We start from the raw sequence: 22491 nt of genomic DNA, 5'->3' as shown, positions 1-22491 counted from the left end.
AGCAACACAGCTATGTTAGCATTATGTAAATACAGTGAAGCTGGAGGATGGATGCTAACTTTTTTCCACCTAATAGCATCCTGCCAAACAATCGCATGGCAGGATGCTATAAACAGACCAAACTTCAGTCAGGAGAACAACTGCGATAATCCATCCACAATATGAGGTTAGTCATTAATATACTGCAACAACATGGGAATAGAGCAGCTGCGAGAGAATTCCGCACTAATGAATCAATGGTACGGAAGTGGAGGAAGCAAGAAGAATGAGTTGAGTAAAATTTGACGGTTTAGTTTTGCTTAATGCGCCTTATAATCCGGTGCGCCTTATGTATGAAAACAGACACGTTCATCGACAGTGTGCTTTATAATCCAGTCCGCCATAAGGTCTGAAAAATAAATGTATCCAGGCCCAAGACGGGAACTTAAAATACTGAATGTGGTCGTTGTTTCTGTTCTTGACAGAGCTGTCGTCATTCAGAAATTTGACAGACAGTTGGATTTGACCCTCAGAGGATGAAAGGCCCTGAGAATAAAGAGCGTTATAAATTCCCAGAAATGTGAACCTGTTAATGCTTAGCAAAGCCTCCTTTTCCCAGTACCCAAAATGTTACTCATGACTTACCCCAGTTTTGCAGCAGAATTTAAAGTAATGGATAATTTTCATTGTTTGCTGCTTTCTCAACTTAAGAAAGCTTAAGGAGCCTAAGGGGCCTTGTTGTCATGTGAAAATGCTGTGTCTTGGAAGTATAAAGATCCAGTTTTGCTTTTTTTACAAGTGGAACACGTCCCACCAACAGCTCAGTGTGTCTTAATAACTACATTATAGATAGTTATATCAGTGATGGATGCATGTTTTTACAGTGACATAAAGTTAGTCCTGGAAGGAATTCATGGTGCATGTATGGGTCAGGAAGTCATTGAAATTTCTTTTAACCGTGACTGTTGGATAAAGAGCATAAAAAGCAAAGTTTTGTTCATTTCTTTATAGCTATTTTTAGTGCTTTATCTGTCTTGCTTCTGGTCAGCTCCTGTGAGTTGTACCAGTGGGTTCATTACAAGTATCCTGTATGGCTTTTGAGAACAGACCACTAGTTGGTACAATCTGTTGTGGGTGTACTGTGACAATGTTCTATGAAATCACAGCAGTTCAGGTCCAAAGAAACCTTTGTTCAGACATTACCAGTGCTGATTTTCTCTGACTTGTGTATGTGTGTATTTTAAGGGTGTTATTATCTGCTAAGAGCCAGTCACCAGGGCACCAGACCGCAGCTCCAAATTTTGAGGAAGACGTGAACCGTAGAGACATTATGGCAGAGGCAGACGGAGCTGGCTCACGCACACCATCACAAGATCTGTGCGCTGGCCTGTATCGCCGATTTGAAAAGGATTGATAGTCAGTGGTGTGTCTCCTCAGAGTGCTCTGGGCCTGCTTCATAGAAACCAAAAGAACAATCACTTCAGGGATTGTTATGAATATAATAAAATATTACAGTTTGCATATTCTCAAAAAAGTCATTAAAAATAGAATGTAGTGATTTTTCAGATCACATTGAATTCAGAATCCAGCATAGAATTATGATATTTACACGGAGACATTTTGCTCTTTCATGAAGAAAATGTTCATTTTTAATTTGATGGATGTGTCTCACAAAATTACTGTATGGGCCAAGGAGCTCCAGAGATCACTGTCTGTGAACTTAGTCCGCCGTGCAATCTAGACATACATGTTAACGGTCTGTCATACAAAAATGTATCCATATGTGAACATGGTGCAGAAATGCAAATAATAGTGAGTGTAAAACTGTGACTCTTTCTTTGACTGTCTACGGTAGATCTGACAGTGCCTGTTTGGGCTGTGAATAACTGATATTTATTGAAGTTACTGCTGATGTGCCACATGGCTTAAACCCTCCTGCTTTGGAGATGATGCATATACTGTATGGATATATGCGCATATATTTAAGACACTCAGAAAAAAGACAACGACCAACTTGGAGAAACAACCACAACACCGACCAGTTACCATGGATAACACTGAGTAGGGTGTCTCATTAGTAACGTCTAGCAGGCAGATCATGAGGGACACACCCAAGTTTTGTTTTGTTTTTTTAAACTCTCGATCAAACGTTTTTTAGAATTAAATTTTTTTGTCAAATTGCCAAATACACTCGATAGTTACAGTTACTTTTGCTTATCAAGTCAACACAAATGTTTCAGTTAGGACAGAAAAAAGAATGTGGAATAATTTAGCTAACAGGGGTGGGGTTACAAAAAACTATACAGCATAGTATTGCAATATTTTGTATGGCAATAATCTATTAAATAGGGATGCCAAATATCAGTGTTATGAATGAATTAAAATACTCGGGGAGTACTTCAAAGAAGAGGTTTCATCTCACGCACAACCATCCAATTTAATGTAAGTTTGTTTGACTAACGTTACGTTACATTAAATTGGCTCAACTGAAAAACCATCAGACACTGGACACAGTTATTCAGAGCAAGCCAATGGCTCAGTCACACACATGCTAGAACAAAAATGGTGGCTTTTTTCACAATGTGATAACGCACTTGTCATTGTTGAAAGATACAACAAAATTTCATTTGGTGACCAGCAACCAATGGTAATGGTTTTCCAAAGCTTGAGTTTGTTGCACCTTTACCGCCACTTTTGAATAGATTGTGACATTGACAGTTTTTTGAAGTCATAATTTGCACTTTAAATGTCGATAATGTTATTAATAAGGTTACAAATAACAATAGTCTTGTATTGTGAGTGAAGTGTTGTAATAATATTGTATTTTGGGATATCTGGTAATTCTCACCTCTATTAGCAAACATTCATAATTAGTACTGCAAGCATGGAGGGCACTATGGGCACTACATAGACTACAGAAGACGCACACAGTAGAAATAAACACTATATATGTTAATAGTGTAATGTGTTTAAGTGGGGCTTCCTTAATCTATAAAACAGTGAACCTGTTTCATAATCACTTTCATCTTCTGACATAAAATTGAAATTTCAAGCATATAGATTTGGGTTTACAGTGTTTGGATCCATCTTTATATGTCAAGCTCTGTAAGTTTGTCCTGGTTTGCATTACGGAGTGGATAAACTGTTTTATTGAGTAAATTGATTATATTAATGTGCAATTTTTTTTATAGACTAAAGGATTAAATGTTTGAGCTGTTTTGAGCATCTGTGCAGCTTAATTAGTATTAGAGATGTGTGCCTGAGAGCTCCAGTTAATCCGTGACCATCTCCAATGCAAATTAGGCTGAAAAGTGTTTGATATTACCACCATGAGGACCTCTTTGATCTGTGCAGGCTGCTCACTGAATGAAGTTGTTATTGTACACTGTCCACTGAGTGTGTTTACATTTTAATCATGCCTCTTTGCTTATTGTAAACAGACTTATGAATCCTTTTAGCCCTTATTTTCTCCACTGCTCTGTGTTCAGGCTGGGCTTCCTTAACCGGAACTCTGCTTATCTCAAATAATCAATATTGGTCTGCTGAAAGTGCTCGGCCCTGCGGGCTCACATTTCACTTATTAACTGATTTTCATGCTCAAATTTGATGCACAACGGCAAATGACTACCTTGCAAAAAGAGGAAAATTGCCAACTGAGAGCTTTGGAAGTGTCAGTGTGTAGTTTGAGTTTTCGTCCCTGCATCAAGGGGAATTTCACTGGGGGCACTTATCCAGACCTAGGGAGCACTCCTGCAGGGAACTAATGGATCTTTGCTGCCAAAAGCTATCACTAATAACATGGATTCCTCTATGGCAGTTGTGGAACTTGAACCACAGGATGTTTTTTATGCCCTCTGCTGTCCTCATCCTCCTTGCAAAACACCTCCTTTACTAATCAAACCCTCAAAAAGCCTTTTTGTTGGCCATCTTCTAATATTCTTCATTTTCTCTTTTTCTCACCACAGGAAAGATGAGAAGGAGTATGCACTGAAACAAATAGAAGGCACTGGAATATCAATGTCTGCCTGCAGGGAAATTGCTGTAAGTTACCGTTTTCATTACTAAGGCCTTACATGACCATGTTGTTCTCAGGCTCTTCAACCTCTTAACACCCACTAAGTCATTGCTTAGTATAAATGTTATGTCAAGGATATTTTTGTTTTAGCTACTTGCTAAATAGGCTAATTTTCAGAAACTAGAAGATGTTACATTTCGCATGGAGTTCAATACATTCATTTTGGCAACACGATTGTTATGCCAAGACTGTGTCCGTTTGGTCTACCTTACAATATAAAATGCCTTGAGGCGACTGTTGTTGTGATTTGGCGCTATATAAATAAAATTGAATTGGTTAATCCAAACAGACGTCCATTTTTATCATAGACGAAACTTGTGAAAAACCCTAACCCTAAATGGGTTGCCAGCGACCTGGTAGATGTCGAGATGACTTCATTTGCTGCAGAGATAAACATCAGCAAATATCACAAAACCCTGTGAAGACTTACCCAATATTTTCAAGCAGACTCTTTAGTCTGGATGTTTCTTTTAGCATTATATATAGAATAGTATCAGAGTTTGTCCAAGATGAGGATTTTAAGTGATTGCTTTGAAGTTCCTAAAGGGAGAACAGACAGTAAGAACTGGTAACCATTTTGGTCAGAAGATAGAGAGATACATGCTCCTTTGTAGTTTTGATTCTAGTTCCCTACAAACAACAGGTACAGTCTGCTACTAAAACACAGAGTAAAGTTAGTAAAGGGTCAACCCGCGGCTGCTAAAATTAAAATGAATGTAGCGTTGTTTTGCTTCATGTCTGTTGAATGAAACTTGGCAGAGATGCAGCTCAGTATATTCAGAACAGATTCATTATAATCAGAATCGCTGACAGATTTAGTAAATTTTAAAAAGGTCAAAGAAATAAAGTAAAGTATTTTATCTGAAAAGTCTCCTGAGTTGTTCTAATCCATACAGCCCAAAGATGGTCATATTGATCATTTCGTTTTGAAGCTGTTAATGAACTGGGGCATGTTTTTCAAGTAGAAAGGAAACGTAATAGAATATAGTTCAAGTGGGTAAGTGATGACATTGATGCTAGCACTGGCACTGTTTCCACAAATGTACTGCTTGCACACATAAAACCATGAGAAGCATTTTCTCTTCTCATAAAGAATGTTTTTAACACTTCATTAGATCTATTTAACAGTGGTTTTCACCCTTTTACTTGTGAAGTAAACTTAAAATGGCAAAGTTTCAGTAGATAAAGTATCGTATTATATTTAACGGGTCAGACTGATGCTGTAACTACCTGTGGTTTGTACACCTTAATATATCTTGTACAATTTAAAAAGGTGCAGAATTGATTAATTTAAGTTTTTATCGACTTGATTTTCTACAGCTTACTCAAGGATTTTTATTCTTATCTTATTTTCTCCTCACTGCCATGCCACTGATAAAGAGGCCATGTGCAGAATAATATTTTACTGAATATAATAAATGCTTTTTTATCCCTCAGCAGTAAAAGGTTGATGGGTTATTGTGGTCACCCTGCGGCAGTTTGTGAATGTGATAACTCAAGATTGAAGCAACATAGACGTTTCAAATTTATACCATAGGTGTATCTACTCTCCACCACATGATCACCACGATCATGATCAAGGCTGCAATAGAAAAACATCAGTGTTGCCTGTAAGAAGTAAAAAGAAAACAACTTGTACCTTCTTATCAAAAATTTTCTAACTCATTGTCAGATTCTCTTCCCCCCATCATGTGAGCAATATGGGCGTGCCACTCTCTCAGTCTTAAAAAGAAGCTGCAGTGTACATTTACTGAATGACAAAACAATGTCACTTGGATAGTTTACAATATTTCTGCATAAAGCTTCACACAATAGACGTGTTTATTTATTTTTATAATCACTTTGTAAGATTCGGTAGCCAGCTGTCACGTTTGACTCTGTCAGGTGAGTAGAGGGGACGTCGTGTTGGTTGAGTGCATGTCAGTATGTCACTTAGCAAGTCCTGCCGATAGACACAGAATGTGGCCAGACAGGCTGGTGAGCTGTTATGTAAAGGTCTCTGGTTTCATGTATAACATGGTCAGCTGGAGGCGAGCTGAGCACTGTATATTGTAAACACAGTAAATGACTCTGCACCTGCATATCCATCAGTAATGACCAAACTCAGTGTAGTTTCCATGCCCCTTTGCCACCCAGTAACATTTAAACTCACTCAACAACGTGTTGCATGTTCTCAGTTCCTCTTTTTGCCTGTGATGTTCTGGGTAGTGTGTACATTTTTTACAAAGAAAACTGATATAACACTACACTAAATGAAAGTGAGATTTCTACTAAGACATGTCGACTGTACATAAAAGCTCACTTGATTTAAATAACGTGCAGTATTATTACACTTATTACACTGAGCTTTTATTTAAAAAAAAAAAAAAAAAAGCTTGGACACGCAGCAAAGGGCTGCGGGGTGGATTCGAACCCAGGACAGCAGCTTTCAGCCGTATAGTATGTGGTTTTCACTCTTTGGCGTGGGGATTTTGTAGACCTTGGTTCCACTGCATTTTACTCATCTGTCAACATAGAACAGGTTTTACTGTATATCTACTGGATATACAGTCTTCTGAAAAAATAGAGTGAGATTATTTTAAAAATGAATGGTTCTTTTTCCCAGATGCGTGTCACGGGTTCCCGGGGCAAGCCGTGTGAATTTAACAAAGGACCCAAGATGCGGATATGCAGTGAAGTGAGAGGGCTTTATTGACACAGAACCCGAGTGACAACAAACAAAAGGAGAGTGTGGCGAAAAACCGAACTTAGACATAAACTACACTGGGAAAACTAAAACCTAAACAACAAACCTGAACACGAGAGAAAGCAACTTGCAGGGAGAATTCACAATAAACAAGAACACAGAATATTATAAAGAAACGCAAAACATTGAGTCGTCAGACTCAGGACCATGACAATGCGCCTGCTCTTAGTTTTTCAAGGTAGTTAGCAGATGGTCTCTGCCCTATACTGTGTTCCTAGACTATTTAAAAGTAGAATGGGAGGTAGAGCTTTCAGCTTTCTGGCCCCTCTTCTGTGGAACCAGCTTCCAGTTTGTATTCAGTACACTGGAACCCTCTCTACTTTTAAGATTTGGCCTAGAACTTTCTTCTTTGATTAAGTATATAGTTACGGTTGGATCAGATGACCCTGAATCCTCCTTTAGTATTTTGGAGAACTTCCTGCGTTAATTAGCCTCTGTCAGATTTTTGATATACAGTAAAACATCTCTGGCTACATGAATGTGTTGAAGCAGTGAGTGTCAAAAATTTGCTGTACTGGCATTACTCCACAATGTCACCTGTGCAAGTTAAAGTAGTTACTAATCTTTGTCATTTTGGAAACTGCTGTAGAGCTTTTATATAGAACTTAAACCCTCTCATACTGGTTTAAGGATTATGGTGCCATCCTGGTGTCATCTTCCTGGCACTGGCACTGATTTTTTAGAAAAAAAGACAGAAGGACAGCCATGCAACAGATATGAAAAAGAAAAAGTACCTAGAAAAAGTAAAATAAGTTTTTTTTTTTAGGTGATCTAGCGGTAGCTGTCTATTGATGACTGTCTGCAGCTTTGGTTGGTTGTCGGTGGGTTGGATATGTAGAGGTCTGTGACCTAAATCCTACTGTGGAGGCTTCTCTTTCTGTGTCCTCAACTATTTATCAGTTTTTTATCATTTATTTGCCCTATATGTATTGTCCTCTTCAGTAGTAAAAACTGCTTTTAAAAATATTCTTTCTTAAATATACCTCTAAAAATACCCCTAAAATATATTTTAGGTGTTCCAACCAGCAATGAAGAATTTTTGGTCCTTTGCTAACCTTAACATCTGTAGAACATTAGAAGTGATCAAGAAACCTGACCACCATTATCAGTCCAGTACCCTTAAACCCCTGTAGAGGAGGAGATCTATTAGAATTAGAAATTTTCATACGCTCAATTTGACTATATATATATTTCCAAATCATAATTATTGCACGTGGGTGTATGAATTTTCCAGCTGCGGACATGGCCTCAGATTTGGAGGTACTGATTCTCTTTCATACTCAGCTGCGAACCGCTACAGTGCGAGCTGGAGGCCGTCACCCGATGAAGCCAACAGAACCATATAATTTGCAAAAAGCAGAGATGAGATTCTGAGCCCACCCGAGTGGAAGCCTTTCGCCACTCGGCTACGCCTAGAAATTCTGTCCATAAAAATTACGAACAGAATCGCTGACAAAGGGCAGCCCTGGCAGAGCCCATCTCCCACTGGGAACAAGTCCGACTTGTTGCTGGCTGTGCAGACCAAGCTCTTGCAACGGTTGTATAAGGATTGAATGGCCTGTAGCAATGGGCCAAACACCCCACACGCCCAAAGCACTTCCCGCAGGACACTTCGAGGGACACTGTTGAATACCTTCTCCAAGTCGAAAACACATGTAGACTGGTTGGGCAAACTCCCAGGTACCCTCGAGAGGATAAAGAGCTGGTCCAGTGTTCCACAACCGTGACGGAAACCGTATTGTTACTCCTGTATCTGAGGGTCTACTAACAGACGGACTCTCCTTTCAAGGACCCTGGCATAGACTTTCCCAGGGAGGCTGAGCCATAAATTAAACTTAAATTATCACACATGTAATTTGTCATTTTGAAAAATTTGAAGCACATACAATTTTGTAAAATTATGGACTGAATATGGTGAACTGTGGTTTTTGGGGACTATTGATGGAAGAAAAAGAAGACCTGTTCAAGAGACAGCCTTCAGCACGGCACAGAAACATGCAATATTTGAGGCTATGGTGATCTTGTTCCTTACTGTTTGAGTACTGTATGTGTAAGTGGTTTACTGGCAATCTGGTGGATGATAAAAAATTAAGACCTACTTATTTTAAGACTGCACAAGCTCTCTTGGTAGAGCAGGTCCCAGTTGTTAAGTTCTGATTTTACATTTTCAGGGTCCCTTGTTTTTTTAGATAGTTTGGTTATGCAAAAGCCAGTTGTATTTCTCTCTGTCTGTCCTCTCACAGCTTGTCAGTTTCTGCCTTTCAGCAGGTGTCAGATTGCATGCCTGCTGAACAATCTCTCTTTCTGGTCCTGATTGTAGTTTTGTGCTAAACAGGGTGTGGAGCAGTGCGTCACATCCTTGGAATAGTCAAATTGCGATTTTGATGCGTAGTGATGATTGATGAGTCACACCTCTCTGGTCAACAATTCACATTGACGTGCGTGAAACGAGTCTTGTTAGAAATTTGGTTGGACCATTCTTTTTACTTGCAGAACTGGCTGCTCACGGAGATCTGACTGGGTGTCATGTTTCATTCACAAGTGGAGCTTAGTGGGTTAAAAGGATACAGTTGTGTTGCTTTGTCTTTCAAGCTTTGGAAGAACAATCATCCCTTTCATAATTACTCCTCCTCTGATGATAAAATTGCTCTGTTTTTGATATCTGGAAAATTAAAAATAGGATATATCCTTTTGTCACAGCATTCTTTTCCAGAATAATCAGATCAGACCATAACAGTCTCTGTCTCCTGGGGCGAAATATTGCTAGGCTGCCTTTGCTTTTCTTACAGTTGTAATGATTAATTTTAACAAGTAATTATTTTCCAACATTTTCTACAATAGTTCTGTGCTGCAGTGAACAGTTTTGGAAAACTGAACGTTAGGGTTTTGAAAGAGTTCAAGAGCGTGGACTATGAAACTTGGCTGGTTGTTTGTTCAGTGGATTTAAACCATTACAAGTATTATGCAAATGATCTGTGTGTTTTGCACTTGTACTTCAGATCTCTTTAATTCGAGGGGAGAAATCTTTAAAGTGATTAAAGGGGCGATCAGACAAAAACTGACACAGTGTCTTTGGGTGGTTAGTTTAAGAATGTTGTCTTTGGAATGGGTATAATAGGCATTCTGTTATTTTTAGCTCATCTGGCCAAATACCAATGAGCTTATGCTATAGACACACTTTCATTCTTTTACCTGTCGTCTCTCTGTCGGTTAATCCACTATTCAAACGCATTGCTACTCCTCCTTAAACATTGGTTATCATTTTGGGAAACTTGCACACAGTGACCAACTAATGGGTTGTACTCCAATCTACTTTTAACATTTAACTTTTTAATCAAATATTAATTATTGCATTTTTAGAATGTGAGGGTCTTTTGTCAAAGCAAAGTTGTTTGTCAATGCCAGAGTAACTGCTGTATTGAGGCTATACTTGCCATATATTGATGCATGGTTAATTTTGTTGTGACGGGCCTTTTTCTTTAAATCCAAACCACATAGAATAAACACTCACTGGAGAGTACAGAGTTCTCAAATGGGACATGAACCATTGTCCACTGTCCAGAAATATTATTTTTTGTAATTTGTTTGAACATTGTGTAGCTCTCTAAACACAACTTTTCACAATTCAGTAAAATGTCAGTGAAGAAGAGCCTTCTCCTTATTGAAACAACAGCTTGGTTACCATACAGATGTCTGGTAGGCCTTTGATCAATGGAAAATCACTGAGTGGGTAAATACAAAAAGTCTTTGTTCAAACCAAATTTAGATGGTCATCCAATTTTGGTGAACCTATGTAAATTGTAGCCTCAGTTTCCTGTTCTTAGCTGACAGGAGTGAAACCAGTGTGGCTCCCTAATTGTATAGTCCATCTGCTTCAAGTGCTGTTTGTCATTCCGAGATACTCTTCCACATACCTCAGTTGTAACAAATGGTTATTTGAGTTACTGTTCCCAGCTTATCAGTTTGAAGTAGTCTGGCTGTTCTCTGATCTCTGGCATAAACTGCTGCTCAGGGGATTGTCACGGTCCTGGGTCATTTGGACCCAGCATTTTCAGTTTTTACATTCCTTTGTATTATGGTTTTTATTCTGATCCTTTTGTTATGCTTTGTTTATTAGTATTATTCTATGTTCTTTGTGAGGGGTTAGTTCTTGGGTTGTGTCTTGTGTCTAGTATAGGTTCACTTCAGTGTCAAGTCTGTGTCTGTTTCTTGTTTCCTGTTTTATTGTGAAAGGCTGTGCCTCATGTCAGTGTGTCTAGCTTTGCTCCCCGTGTCTCATTAGCCCAAACCCTCTCAGTTGTGTCTCCCTCCTGTTTCTCATTCCTTGATGACTCCCTCAGTGTATCTAAGCCCAGTGTGTCCTTGTGTCAGTGTCGCGTCGTTAATGTCTACTCACCCTCAGTCTATGCTCTGTGTTTTGGTCCCTGATCATCTGCCTGTTAGTTTATACTTTCCCAGTATAGTTTGTCCCCTGTTCAATCTGCAACCTGCAAAAGCTGTTTACTTTGAGTTCAACTTCGCCTAACTGAATCCTGCTTTTTGGGTCCTTCCTCCCTGCCTGCCGGTACACAGCCATGACAGAACAACGCGACCATTACCTGGACCCAGCGGATTCATCCCGGGAGTGTGATCTGTCCCGCATCCACAGCCTGGTCAAGTGGATTTCCCACACTAAGGACGCTAAGGCAATGGCAGTTGGGATTAACGCTATCGAAGCGATCCTGGAGGGAAATCCTCATCTGCGTCCACTAAAGGGATTTATGGGCTTGACGGACCAGCTGCACGAAGCCCAGGAGGTGCTACAAGCTTTTGCCCGCTCCCGGTATTCTGTCCCAAAGCCCCCACAGCAGCAGCAGCGGTGCACGGAGCTTTCCACTACACACCGGCGACTGCCATTTGAGAGGGGAATCTCAATACGGCTGCCACGGAATTCCTCCTCGTGCCATTCTGAGCCTAGCTCACCGGCCTCCTTCCTGGCAGCAATATGGTCAGAGGAGGAGGAGCAAGCCTTCATCGCTCCACCATCACCAGTTTCCTCCGTCACCTCTGTTCCCTCATCAGGGAGGAAACGTCGTTCACCCCGCTGGCACCCCCTAACTCAGCCAGATTCTGGGACTTCTGAGCAGCCGGCTGGGGTGAGTGACAAAAACGCGTCCTCTATCCCATCCGAGGGGGGCGGTTTCATCTTAGGAGACACAAATAACTCTGTTCATGCTCTTGTAGAGTCTAGAACTAAAACAAATAAACTGACGAGTAACTCAGTGACTAAAAATTCAATTAAAAAACTGTGCTTGTTGCTGCCAAGCTTGCATTTCCAGAGACTACTGAGCTAGTGCAGCCCACTCCTCTCTCCGCTGGCAGCTTAGCTGAGCCGCCTCTGCCTCCTGTTTCTGCTTGGAGCCCAGGCAAACTCAGCCAGCCTGCAAAATACTGTTGTTTATCTGTTCACTCAGAACAGAAGCTTCTGAGACAGGCTGTTTCCTCTAAGCTCTTCCAGCCACCATGCTTCAGAGACTCAGGAGGACCTACGCCATCCCTATCTTCACTTAGACCTCAACCACCACCAGCCACTCAGCCATTCCCCACCACTATGCAGGGAGAAAATCTCATTCCTACCCAGGGTGTTTTCCATAACATAGCTGTCTTAGGGGCAGTTAGCCACTCCAGGGCCTCACCAGAGGCTAGGTCTCAGTCCCCAGCAGACTCTGGACCCCTGGAGATTGAGCAGCTCCCTAAGAACTGCTCCGTGCCAGCACTGCCTGGGCAGAGCCAGTGCCCAGTGCAGCTTCAGTTACAGGTGTCCCTGCCAGAGGTGTTTGCGCCTGCTGGTTCTGTGTTGTCCCTGCCAGAGGCCCCCGTGCCTGCTGGTTCTGCTCTGTGTTTGCCAGAGGCCCGTGCGCCTGCTGGTTCTGTGTTGTCCCTGCCAGAGGCCCCCGTGCCTGCTGGTTCAGCCCTGTGTGTGCCAGGGACCCTGGTGCCCGCTGGTTCTGTGACTGTTTTCGCTGGGGGGCCCGAGGAGCCCGTCCAGCAACCTTCCTCGTCAGCTGGGGGGCCCGAGGAGCCCGTCCAGCCACCAGCTGCTCCACCACCTGCAACATCCACGCCTGCAGCAGCAGTTTCATCCACGCCTGCAGCAGCAGTTTCATCCACGCCTGCAGCAGCAGTTTCATCCACGCCTGCAGCAGCAGTTTCATCAGCTTCAGCGTCGCCTGGTCCAGCCTCCACATCAGCTTCTGCCTCGTCTGGCCCAGCCTCCGCATCAGCCTCGCCTGGCCCAGCCTCCGCATCAGCCTCACCTGCATCAGCTTCAGCTTTGCCTGGTGCAGCCTCTGCTTCAGCTTCTGTCTCTACCTCATCTGGCCCAGCCTCTGCCTCGCCTGGTGCTGCGGGGGCCACGCCGTCCTCAGGTCCCCAACTGCCACCTCAGTGTCGCCGGCCACTTTCCAGGCCTTTGGTCGGACGTCATCAGCGTAGAGGGCGGCACCCTGAACGAGGCCGTCGCTGCCACAGCCTTTGGCGTGGCCGGTCTCCGGACCTGCGCTGCCACCGCCGCCACTGCCTTCCACGTGGCCGGCCTCCGGACCTGTTCTGTCACCTTCGCCACTGCCTTCTGCATGGCCACTCCCCGGATTTGATCCACCGGTGCCTCTACCGTTGCCGTCCGCGCGGTCGGCCCCCAGAATTGTTTCATCGTCGCCGCCGCTGCCGTCCGCATGGTCCGCCCCCTGAACTTTCTTGTGGATTCGTGATGGATCTGGTTCTGTGTTGAACTGTTTTCTTGTTTATGAAATGCTCTGGACTCATGCTCCTTGTTTTCTTCCCTCACGCTCAATTTGAACTTAAGCAGGTCTTCTTCATTATGTCCACATGCACCGAGCTGCTGCAATGGGATGATTAGATAGTTGTGTTAACTACCAGTTGAAGAGGCATACCTAATAAAGTGGCTGGTGAGTGTCTATTTTTCCAACAGAATTCTCTTAACAGTTTTTGTTTAACTTTGTGTACATCATACCAATCATTTTTCCATCTTTGCATTTTTTGCTCTGTAATACAACAACATTGACAATACTTTTTACCAGGCAGTAGACTTAAAGTTCAAAGGGTATAATAGGAAGTATAACAGAAATGATTGCTTGGCTGTTAGTTCTCTAGCTGTTTGTGTCTGCAAAAGGGTATAATCAAGGGTTTAGTGGGGAGGTTCCTCTGCTTAACACTAAACAGTGGGAAAAACATTAAGAGCACAGTGAAACTCAATCAGCAGCATTGTTGTATGGAGCGTAGTGTCACATTCACTCTGTACAGAAGTGAGTGTAGCTCTTTCTTGAATTCTCTGGCATTCAAGTACCCCAAAAGTATACAAACCTGTCAATTATCGTTTTCTACACTTATGTTAATGTTATTAAATTGTTAGTATGTCAGAAGGTTCACAGAATAATGCTAATGCACACAGTTTCTGTTTGTTATCAAGCCTTTTTTAAGCCATGCAACAAAATGTATTGAAACAACCTTCTTACCAGAAGATTTATATTGAGTTGTCCACAAGTTTGATCAGATCTTATGTATTTATTTTTTGTGGTTATCTGAATAATAGTGCAGTCATATGGTCTAACGTAGGTAGATGTTAGACTGTAGACTGTAAGTAGTAGGATGTAAGTTACATTTATTTCTCAGCAGGACAAGCCTCACATCACTTGTCTACTAAATGTTGCACCATAAATTTGTCTTGCTTAAAATATTTGAGAGTTTCCCAGCAGAACAAAGGGGTCTTTGTGCCTTCCAACCCACCACCTCGCTTGGTTTAGCAAACGGTGCACTTCATTAACTAGCACGCTGCATGAAGTTGAATTGAGACAGGAAGGGAGGAGAGGGCTTGGCTTAGCTGCAAAATGTTTTTGGTTTTGGAGCAATAATGAGCATGATCTTTTTGGTCTTTTCATGTCGATGTAAAGTTTTGGATTGGATTGTTTCGACTGGTTGAATTTATCCTCAGAAAAATATTATACAGTTAGGTTTGCTTCGTTTGAAATCCACTGTGACATTTTAGCTCATTTGTAAATCAGATTAAAAATATTCTCTATTGTAAAGTTTATATAGCTAGAGTGAAACATCTTACAGCTGTTCGTGCTCTCTGTGCTATGATAGCAGCTGGTGTGCTTCTGTTGCTGTGTGGTATAAACGGTATACAGTACAGCCTCTGTCAATTCAAAGGTTTTACAGATCATGACATTATTAAAATTAGGTACCTATAACCTCAGATGAACAACTGAACGTGGCAGATTACATGGTGTAATTTTGTGTTTAACAAAAATTCTTCCCTGGTAAGTCTGCTGCCCCAGTGACCTGCCCCAGATAAGTGGAAGGAAATGGATAGATGGACAGAAATTAAGACAAAATGCAGAAGTAGAACACCCTTACTGCTTCCACAGGAATTAAGAAAATAAAAGCAACCATGTTCTGTTAATCAAATGCACTTGATTAACTGAATCTCCGCATGAGCGCCTATATAAAAGCAGAAGTTTTAGCAGTTTGCAGTTTTGGAGAATTCAGGTGTGTGCTAATACGATTGGAAGCAGGAAAGACAGACATGATGCAGCTGTTGTTGTGCATCATTCTTGGAAGCATTATAAAGCCATTCCCAAACAACAGGAAGTCCATCATTCTGCACTGAGAAAGATCATTCACACATCAAAAACACTCAAGACAATTACCAATCTTCTCAAAAGTAGTCATCCCAGAAAAGTCACCCGAGTGCTGGACTGTGCAAAGCTCATGAAACGGCAATAATTGGTGGTATTTGTCATGTGTAATATATGTTTTGTTGTTCATCACAGGTTCTGTTTATTTTGGTAAGAACTAGAGCCGGTTTTATTATGTCCTAATGTTACAGAGGGTGAATTTACTTACCATTACCGTACAAAGGAACTGAATTAATTGACTGTACATATAGGATCCAACTTTGCCAGTTTGGATTGGATCGATATCCGATTCAGTTATTAGTTTAGAACTTCCCTTACTTCCCCTGGAGTAGTAGAGCAGGGCGATATGGCCAAAAATATTTATCACGATATATATTTGAAAATTTGCGATAACGATAGAACTGACGATATAATTGATGCGAGACAAAATACAACTCCACAACATTACTAGCGCAAAAAGACAACCTTCCATTTATTTTCACTTAAACAAGAAGCTGGTTTTTATGTACATTAAAGCTTAATAAAAATGTAACAGTGAAAATGCAAATTCCTTGCTGAAAGTTTAACCAAAAGGCATTTCCAGTAGAAATGGGCTGACATATCCTGAGCATAACCATGTATAATATCCACTGAAGTTAAAAAGAGGTGCTTTGCAACATTAAACTGCAGTGTGCAGTACGTGTTTTTCGGACCATAAGGTGCACGGGATTATAAGGCACATTAAGCGAAACAAAGCAGTCACATAAATCAAACTTTATTAAACTCATTCTTCTTGCTTCCTCCACTTCTGTACCATTGATTCATTAATGTTGAATTCTCTGGCAGCTGCTCTATTCCCATGTTGTTGCAGTATATTAATGACTAACCTCGTATTGTGGATGGATTATCTCAGTTGTTCTCCTGACTGAAGTTTGGTCCGTTTACAGCATCCTGCCATGCGATTGCATTTGTCTCCAACTATCAGGAACCTTCACGTTAACTTTTATAAGTGGAAAAGTGTTAGTGTTCATCCTCCAGCTTCACCGTTTATGTTATGCTAACATAGCTGTGTCGCTAGCGATTACGTCGCACATCATTATATACCAGCTAGCCCAACTTCAGTAACCCTACAAACGTCACTGCTGTTTAGTTTCCTGTCTTCATTTATGTTGGAAGTGATAGCAGAGCTGTACGTTTGATTTTTTTCAGAAATCTCTCAGTCAGAACATGCTATATCATGCTTAGGTAACTAGCGAAACTAGCGAGCTAACTTCCGCTAGCTTCCTGCTAACTTCTAACTCTGTTAAATGTAATAAATTTTGTTTTAATGGATGCCTGGAAGTTAAACTTCATAGTTACACCTGGTAAAGCAGCAATGCTGATCGTTTTATTAAAGATGAAAGAATTTAGACAGTTTTTAACGCTCAGTGATGCTGCAGTGTTCGTTTGACTTGAAGAATACGGAGTTTAGGACCCAGATTACTCCCAGATTTAAGAGCATCTTAGTCCGACAAATACGACAATAACGACGGCCGCTTCCATGTTCTGCAAAAAAATGTGCTTTCCCGTGTATCTGACGGACAAACCCCAAACCAGTTCCACATCACTGAAGTTGCACCATTTTTACAAACCAATTCTGGTTCATCTGTTTCACTCAACAATCGGCCATGTGCGTATGAAAACAAAGGCACTGCGCATGCGCGTTTTACTCATATTCTATCGCGATATTTCATTTTCCTATCATTGCCTAACATTATACCGGTATTACCGTGAACGGTATAATATGGCCCAGCCCTATGGAGTAGGACATAAAGTTTCTTATTTATATACTGTTAGTTTAATTGTAAACACTTTCTGAGCTAATGCTGGAAGGGGCATACTGTCACAGCTAGCTAATCCACATGAGATAACGAGTACATGTTAACTAACAACATTGACAGTGTTTATAATGAAGAGAAATGTTTATAGCCTAAATGCTATAAGATTAATAAAACTATATGTTCTTGCTAAGAAATAAAATGCTTGCATCAGAAAGAAACATCAGATAAAGATCAGCTCCATCGTGAAGAAACAATATTTACTAAATAAATAAATACGTTCTCCTAAGAAACCGGTTCTACAGTCTGGCCTTTTGTCTCAGAGACTGTTTCCGGATATGTCCACTACTTATCATGAATGCCAAGTCTGCTTTCTGTTTCTATTCTGGATGGTGAGGTGAAAGTCAAAAATAATCCACTTAGGTGATGATGAAAACCTTCAGGAAATCAATATTTGAAGGAGTAAGCACAGCAGGTTCTGATGTAGATCAAGAAAGTGAAACCTGCAATTTTTAGTCCATGCTGGTTCTTTTCCTTAAGCGTCGAGTTCCTACACTCAGCTCTACACAGGCCGCAGGTTGCATAACATGGCACTAAGGTTCTACAGCTTTAAACCTGTGTGACATAAACAGTCTGTGTTTAGATAATGCTTGGGCAACCTGGGTAAATCTGCTGGTTGGCTGTCAGAGATGATCTCACCTGTGTACGTTGAATTCAATACGGTGGGGTTTATGGACGGAGGGAGTGCAGGTAGAATGAAAAACAGGAACTTCTCTTTTTGCATGCAGCAGTGAACTCCAGACTGTTGGCTGCTGTGTTTGTTTTATTATTGAGAGAACCATTCTCTTATCACGCATTCTCTTGACTGTGCATAACAGGGTTGGGTCAGGTTTGGTTTTGAACTGTTTGAACAATATTATAATGCAAAACTACTAGAAATGTCTCACTGAGAAATTTATATCTAATTAATATTTTAAGCATTATTTTAAGAACAAGTTGGCAGTTCTTGATGTATTTTTTCTGACATTTCATTTTGTGATGTCAGTTAGGTGAACGTAATAAACTACTCGCTAACTACAGAATATGGAGTGTAATACAAAAGTTTTGTCTTGCGTCAAAAAATATATGAAACTGAATCTAAACTGTATCTGATGTTTTAGGTTGTATTTGCCTAACAAATAGTGGCAGGTTCTTATTTTTATATTTTGGAGGCATAATTTTTGGGGGGTGGGCAGATGTATTTACTTAAATCATTGCTGAGAATCAGGAACACGTGGATTGTAAGCAGGCAAGCTTTAACCAATCCAGCCGTTTAGGTCAAATTATAGAAACCATTGCAGAGTCGGTGAGAACCCTACAGGTAAAGGGTGCAAAAAACCTCTGCAAAAAATTTAAGTTCCTGTTCCATTTTTTTTTCTTAAAAAACACTGTTGAAACAAAGTGTTTTGCCAATGTTAGGCATTAGGTACACTGTAAAATCTAATTACCGTAGTTCCCAGAACTCAAAATTAAGGAAACTCGTTGCCTCAAAAAAACTAAGTAAAGCTTACTTAAGATGACAATTTGTGGTAACCTGAATATGATTAAAAATAATTAACAACACTTTTTGTAATGATGTTAAAATGAGCCCAACTTTTATTTTCAAACACAACAAAGTATAACAGCCAACATACTGGGCACTGTTCTGCTGAACAACCATCAATTATATTGCCATCACTGTTATAATCTTACAATGAAAGTCTCAGATGTAATTATTCTGAAAATAAGTTTAGGCCTACCTCAAGTTTGTTTTGTACTTACATTACTTATATGATCAAAATAAAATATATTTATTGTTCTGTCACAAGTGCAGTCTCTAATTTAAACAACACATTTGTTTTGCATTCCAACACATGAGCTGGAATGTTGTATTATTTTAAGGATGGCTTGTTTCCAGTCGAGGCATTACTTCCTGAATGACTATCATGGATCGAGGCGATCCAAATGTAAGTGCAGAAGAAAGTCTTTAACTTCCCTTAAGTACAGTGGCAGTGGATGTGGGTTGGCTTAGCAAAGTCGTACTAAAACATTTGACAGATTTTCGAGCGCCGTGTACCACATAAAATCGTTTCCAGGTCAGTAAACACAACCAGAATTCATACATAAGGCACACAGGATTATAAGGGGCACTGTCGATTTTCAGAAAAATCAAAGGATTGATTTTAAGTGTGCTGTATTTTCCAAACAACACGGTAATAACGACGGCACGCTAGCATGCTCTACCAAAAATAGTGCTTTGTTGTGTATCTGACGGACGAAAGCTAAACCAGCTCCACACCACTGAAGTTGCAGCATTTTTACAAACCAATTCTGGTTCATCCGTTCCATTTAGCGATCTGCTTTCGCTCTTCTCATTCTGCGTCGCCGCCATGTGCGTATGTAAACATAGGCACTGCGCATGCGTGTTTTACCCATATTCTATCGCGATATTTCATTTTCCTATTGTTGCCCAAAATTACACCGGTATTACCGTGAATGGTATGATAGAGATTGACAGACCACATGACTTTCGCGCATTGCATGCCGGGAACTCGTGGCAAAACAATCCAAGTACCGCATCAAATGCAAGCATTTGCAGCACCGCAAAACGTTCATTCTCCGGTTCCAATACCTTCTTGGTTTTTCTTTGCCCCCCAAAAAAGGTATGTACAAAACGAAGGAGAACAATGCCGGACCGTACAAAGACAGACTCGATGAAAAGGCAAAGAAAAGATACGAGGAAAAAAATCAAAGGAGTGAAAGGGTCAGACCCTTACGAGCACACAGAGGGACAAAATACGTTAGCGTGCTGCCCAACTTTCAGCACGCTCATATTTATAATTATACGGTTCTTGGAGTGAGTGCATACACTCATGAAGTTTAGTAACTTCAGGTCACTGCAACAAGCCCAGGTACAGTTTACCGACGGATGGGTACAGGACCTTGAAATGCTCCGTGTAGAACGAAAGACCATCATACAAACAAAGGTAAGTTTACCAGTCTTACAAATAGTCTTCATAAATACTAGGGGTGCAACGATACACAAAATTCACGGTTCGGTTCGGTTCGATACTTTGGTGTCACGGTTCGATATTTTTTCGATACAAAAAAATGTTCATGCCTTTTTAATTTGTCATTTATTAAAATTATAAATATATATTTTAACTCAAAAGTACAGTTTTTAAATTTAACCCTAACCCTTGTGCGTGTTTTTTATTTTGACAGCGAATACGCACCTGCGGACCACTTATGTGCAGCCCTGGTTATTTAGCTTGTCATATTGCAGCCACAGAAATTCTTTTGTCCATGAAACCATAAAGCTGCACTTTCTTTTTGCCTTATAGTCTGATTTGTCATAACTTCTCCGTTTTGTGGTAAGTTTTTCTTTGGCTGTCACTTCTTCACCCTGACCTGTCTTATTTGGCTCAGCAGAACTAAAATATATATCTGTCTGTGAAGGTTCTCAGTCATCCAGGTCATCGTAGTCAAATATATATCCTGCTGCTTTTACACACGCACTCACATAAGCTCACCGATTCTCTGCGCGATCAACCTCTCACATGTTTAAGCTGCGGGAGATTTCACTTGTCATGTTTGCATAGTAAGCTAACAATTAATAACACGATGTCAGAGGAATTGGTGCACAAATTATCATCACTCACAGATCAGTGCTGTCGCTCTCTATACACAGTTCGCGCGATTGCAAAGTGAAAGCAAAAAAACAAGCGCAAATTCAAACGCAATTTCAATATGTCACATATTGACAGTGGCTCACCGATGCCAATGACATAATTACCCAGCTACATTTCCGAAAGAATGCAAAAGCATTGACATATATTTTTCCTTCCTACAATAGCCCGACGGGCAGGGCAGAGATAGATTTTGGTAGCCCAACTGAAAAAATCGCTAGCCCCGGGACGTTGGGCTAGCGATATTGCGAGCCCTGTATCTGATTGAGGAATCACTCATCTTTGGAAAAGAGAGTTTATTACAGAGAAATGTCTCTTTCCAAAATAAAAGCTATACTATACGCTTCTTCTGGGCTATATTCTCAGCAGCATATTAAACATATAAGGAGAATCATGTGCAATAATCCTTTCTGTCATTGTTGTATTTTTACTCAGTTGTATATAGTATTTGTATTTGTATTCTATTTTTATCTTATTGTATATTTATTTTATTTTATTCTACTGTATATAGTATTTTATTTTATTCTATTCTGTACAGTTGTGTACTGTATTTATTCTTATTGTATTCTAATTTTTGCCTCATAACTTTTGCACTGTCCACTTCCTGCTGTGACAAAACAAATTTCCCACGTGTGGGACTAATAAAGGTTATCTTATCTTATCTTATCTTATCTTAACAGCTGTCTAAATGACTCGGCTAAAGTTAGTAGCATGCTTGCTTGTTTTTTTTCTGCTTCCACTTGTCTTTGTACTAGGATGATGTCGGTGTAAATGTGCAGTCATATTCGTTGTGTTCCCACTAGTGCTTTCAGGTTAATCTCGTTGAAATGACCTTAACGCCACAACACGGCAAATCTCCGTTAACGAGCAACCGCCGATCGCCCCGTGCATGGGGCTAGACGGCCAACACGTTAACGAGCTAACTGCGCTAACACACTAGTTCCCACCCATGTAATTGAGCATTGCATGGCACATCCAACATACTGTTTTACTTTAGTCCATGACTCGCTTACCTTCAGGGTCATACGTCACATGAAAACCAAAATAATTCCAAACACCAGATCTGAATGAGGGTGGGGAAGGTCCATGTTGCAAGGAGAGCTTAACTTCTGTCTCGCTAGCTTGCCCTGCGCTCTTCCTTCTGACGATGCTGTCTGTGTTGAGCGCTCAGTGGATCTGCGTTCGACTACTCCGCCTAGGCTGCACTGTCGACCCTAGGCGGAGTAGTCGAACGCAGATTCACTGAGCGCTCAACACAGACAGCATCGTCAGAAGGAAAGTTGATAAAATAAATTACAAATTTTGTATTGTTCGATACATATGCGTACCGAACCGAAAGCACTGTATCGAACGGTTCAATATCGATACGAATATCGTTGCATATATATATAGTTAATTAGTTAGTTATGGCTATGGATTGAAAACACCCCCCACACCCTACCCCACCCCTAACGGCTGCACCTCCCGAAGAATTTTGTCTGGGCTCTTATCT

At 40.7% G+C, this 22491-nt stretch overlaps 1 protein-coding gene across 1 annotated transcript in view; it reads left to right on the top strand.

Annotated features, from left to right (window-relative positions):
• The window catches only part of cdk19 (cyclin dependent kinase 19), a 63899-nt gene that overhangs the window by 2615 nt on the left and 38793 nt on the right, over nt 1-22491 (top strand). The window contains exon 2 of the mRNA XM_085372496.1: nt 3945-4020. Within this exon, the coding sequence (XP_085228622.1) occupies nt 3945-4020 (76 nt within the window). The remainder of the gene's footprint in view (nt 1-3944; nt 4021-22491) is intronic.

The sequence above is a fragment of the Diplotaxodon limnothrissa genome, linkage group LG15 (assembly GCF_057381915.1).
Source record: "Diplotaxodon limnothrissa isolate DT_005_m linkage group LG15, D_limnothrissa_male_GT1.1, whole genome shotgun sequence".
NCBI classification, from domain to species: domain Eukaryota; kingdom Metazoa; phylum Chordata; class Actinopteri; order Cichliformes; family Cichlidae; genus Diplotaxodon; species Diplotaxodon limnothrissa.
Note: the sequence above shows the minus strand (reverse complement) of the source record. Positions and strands in the feature narration are given on the sequence as shown.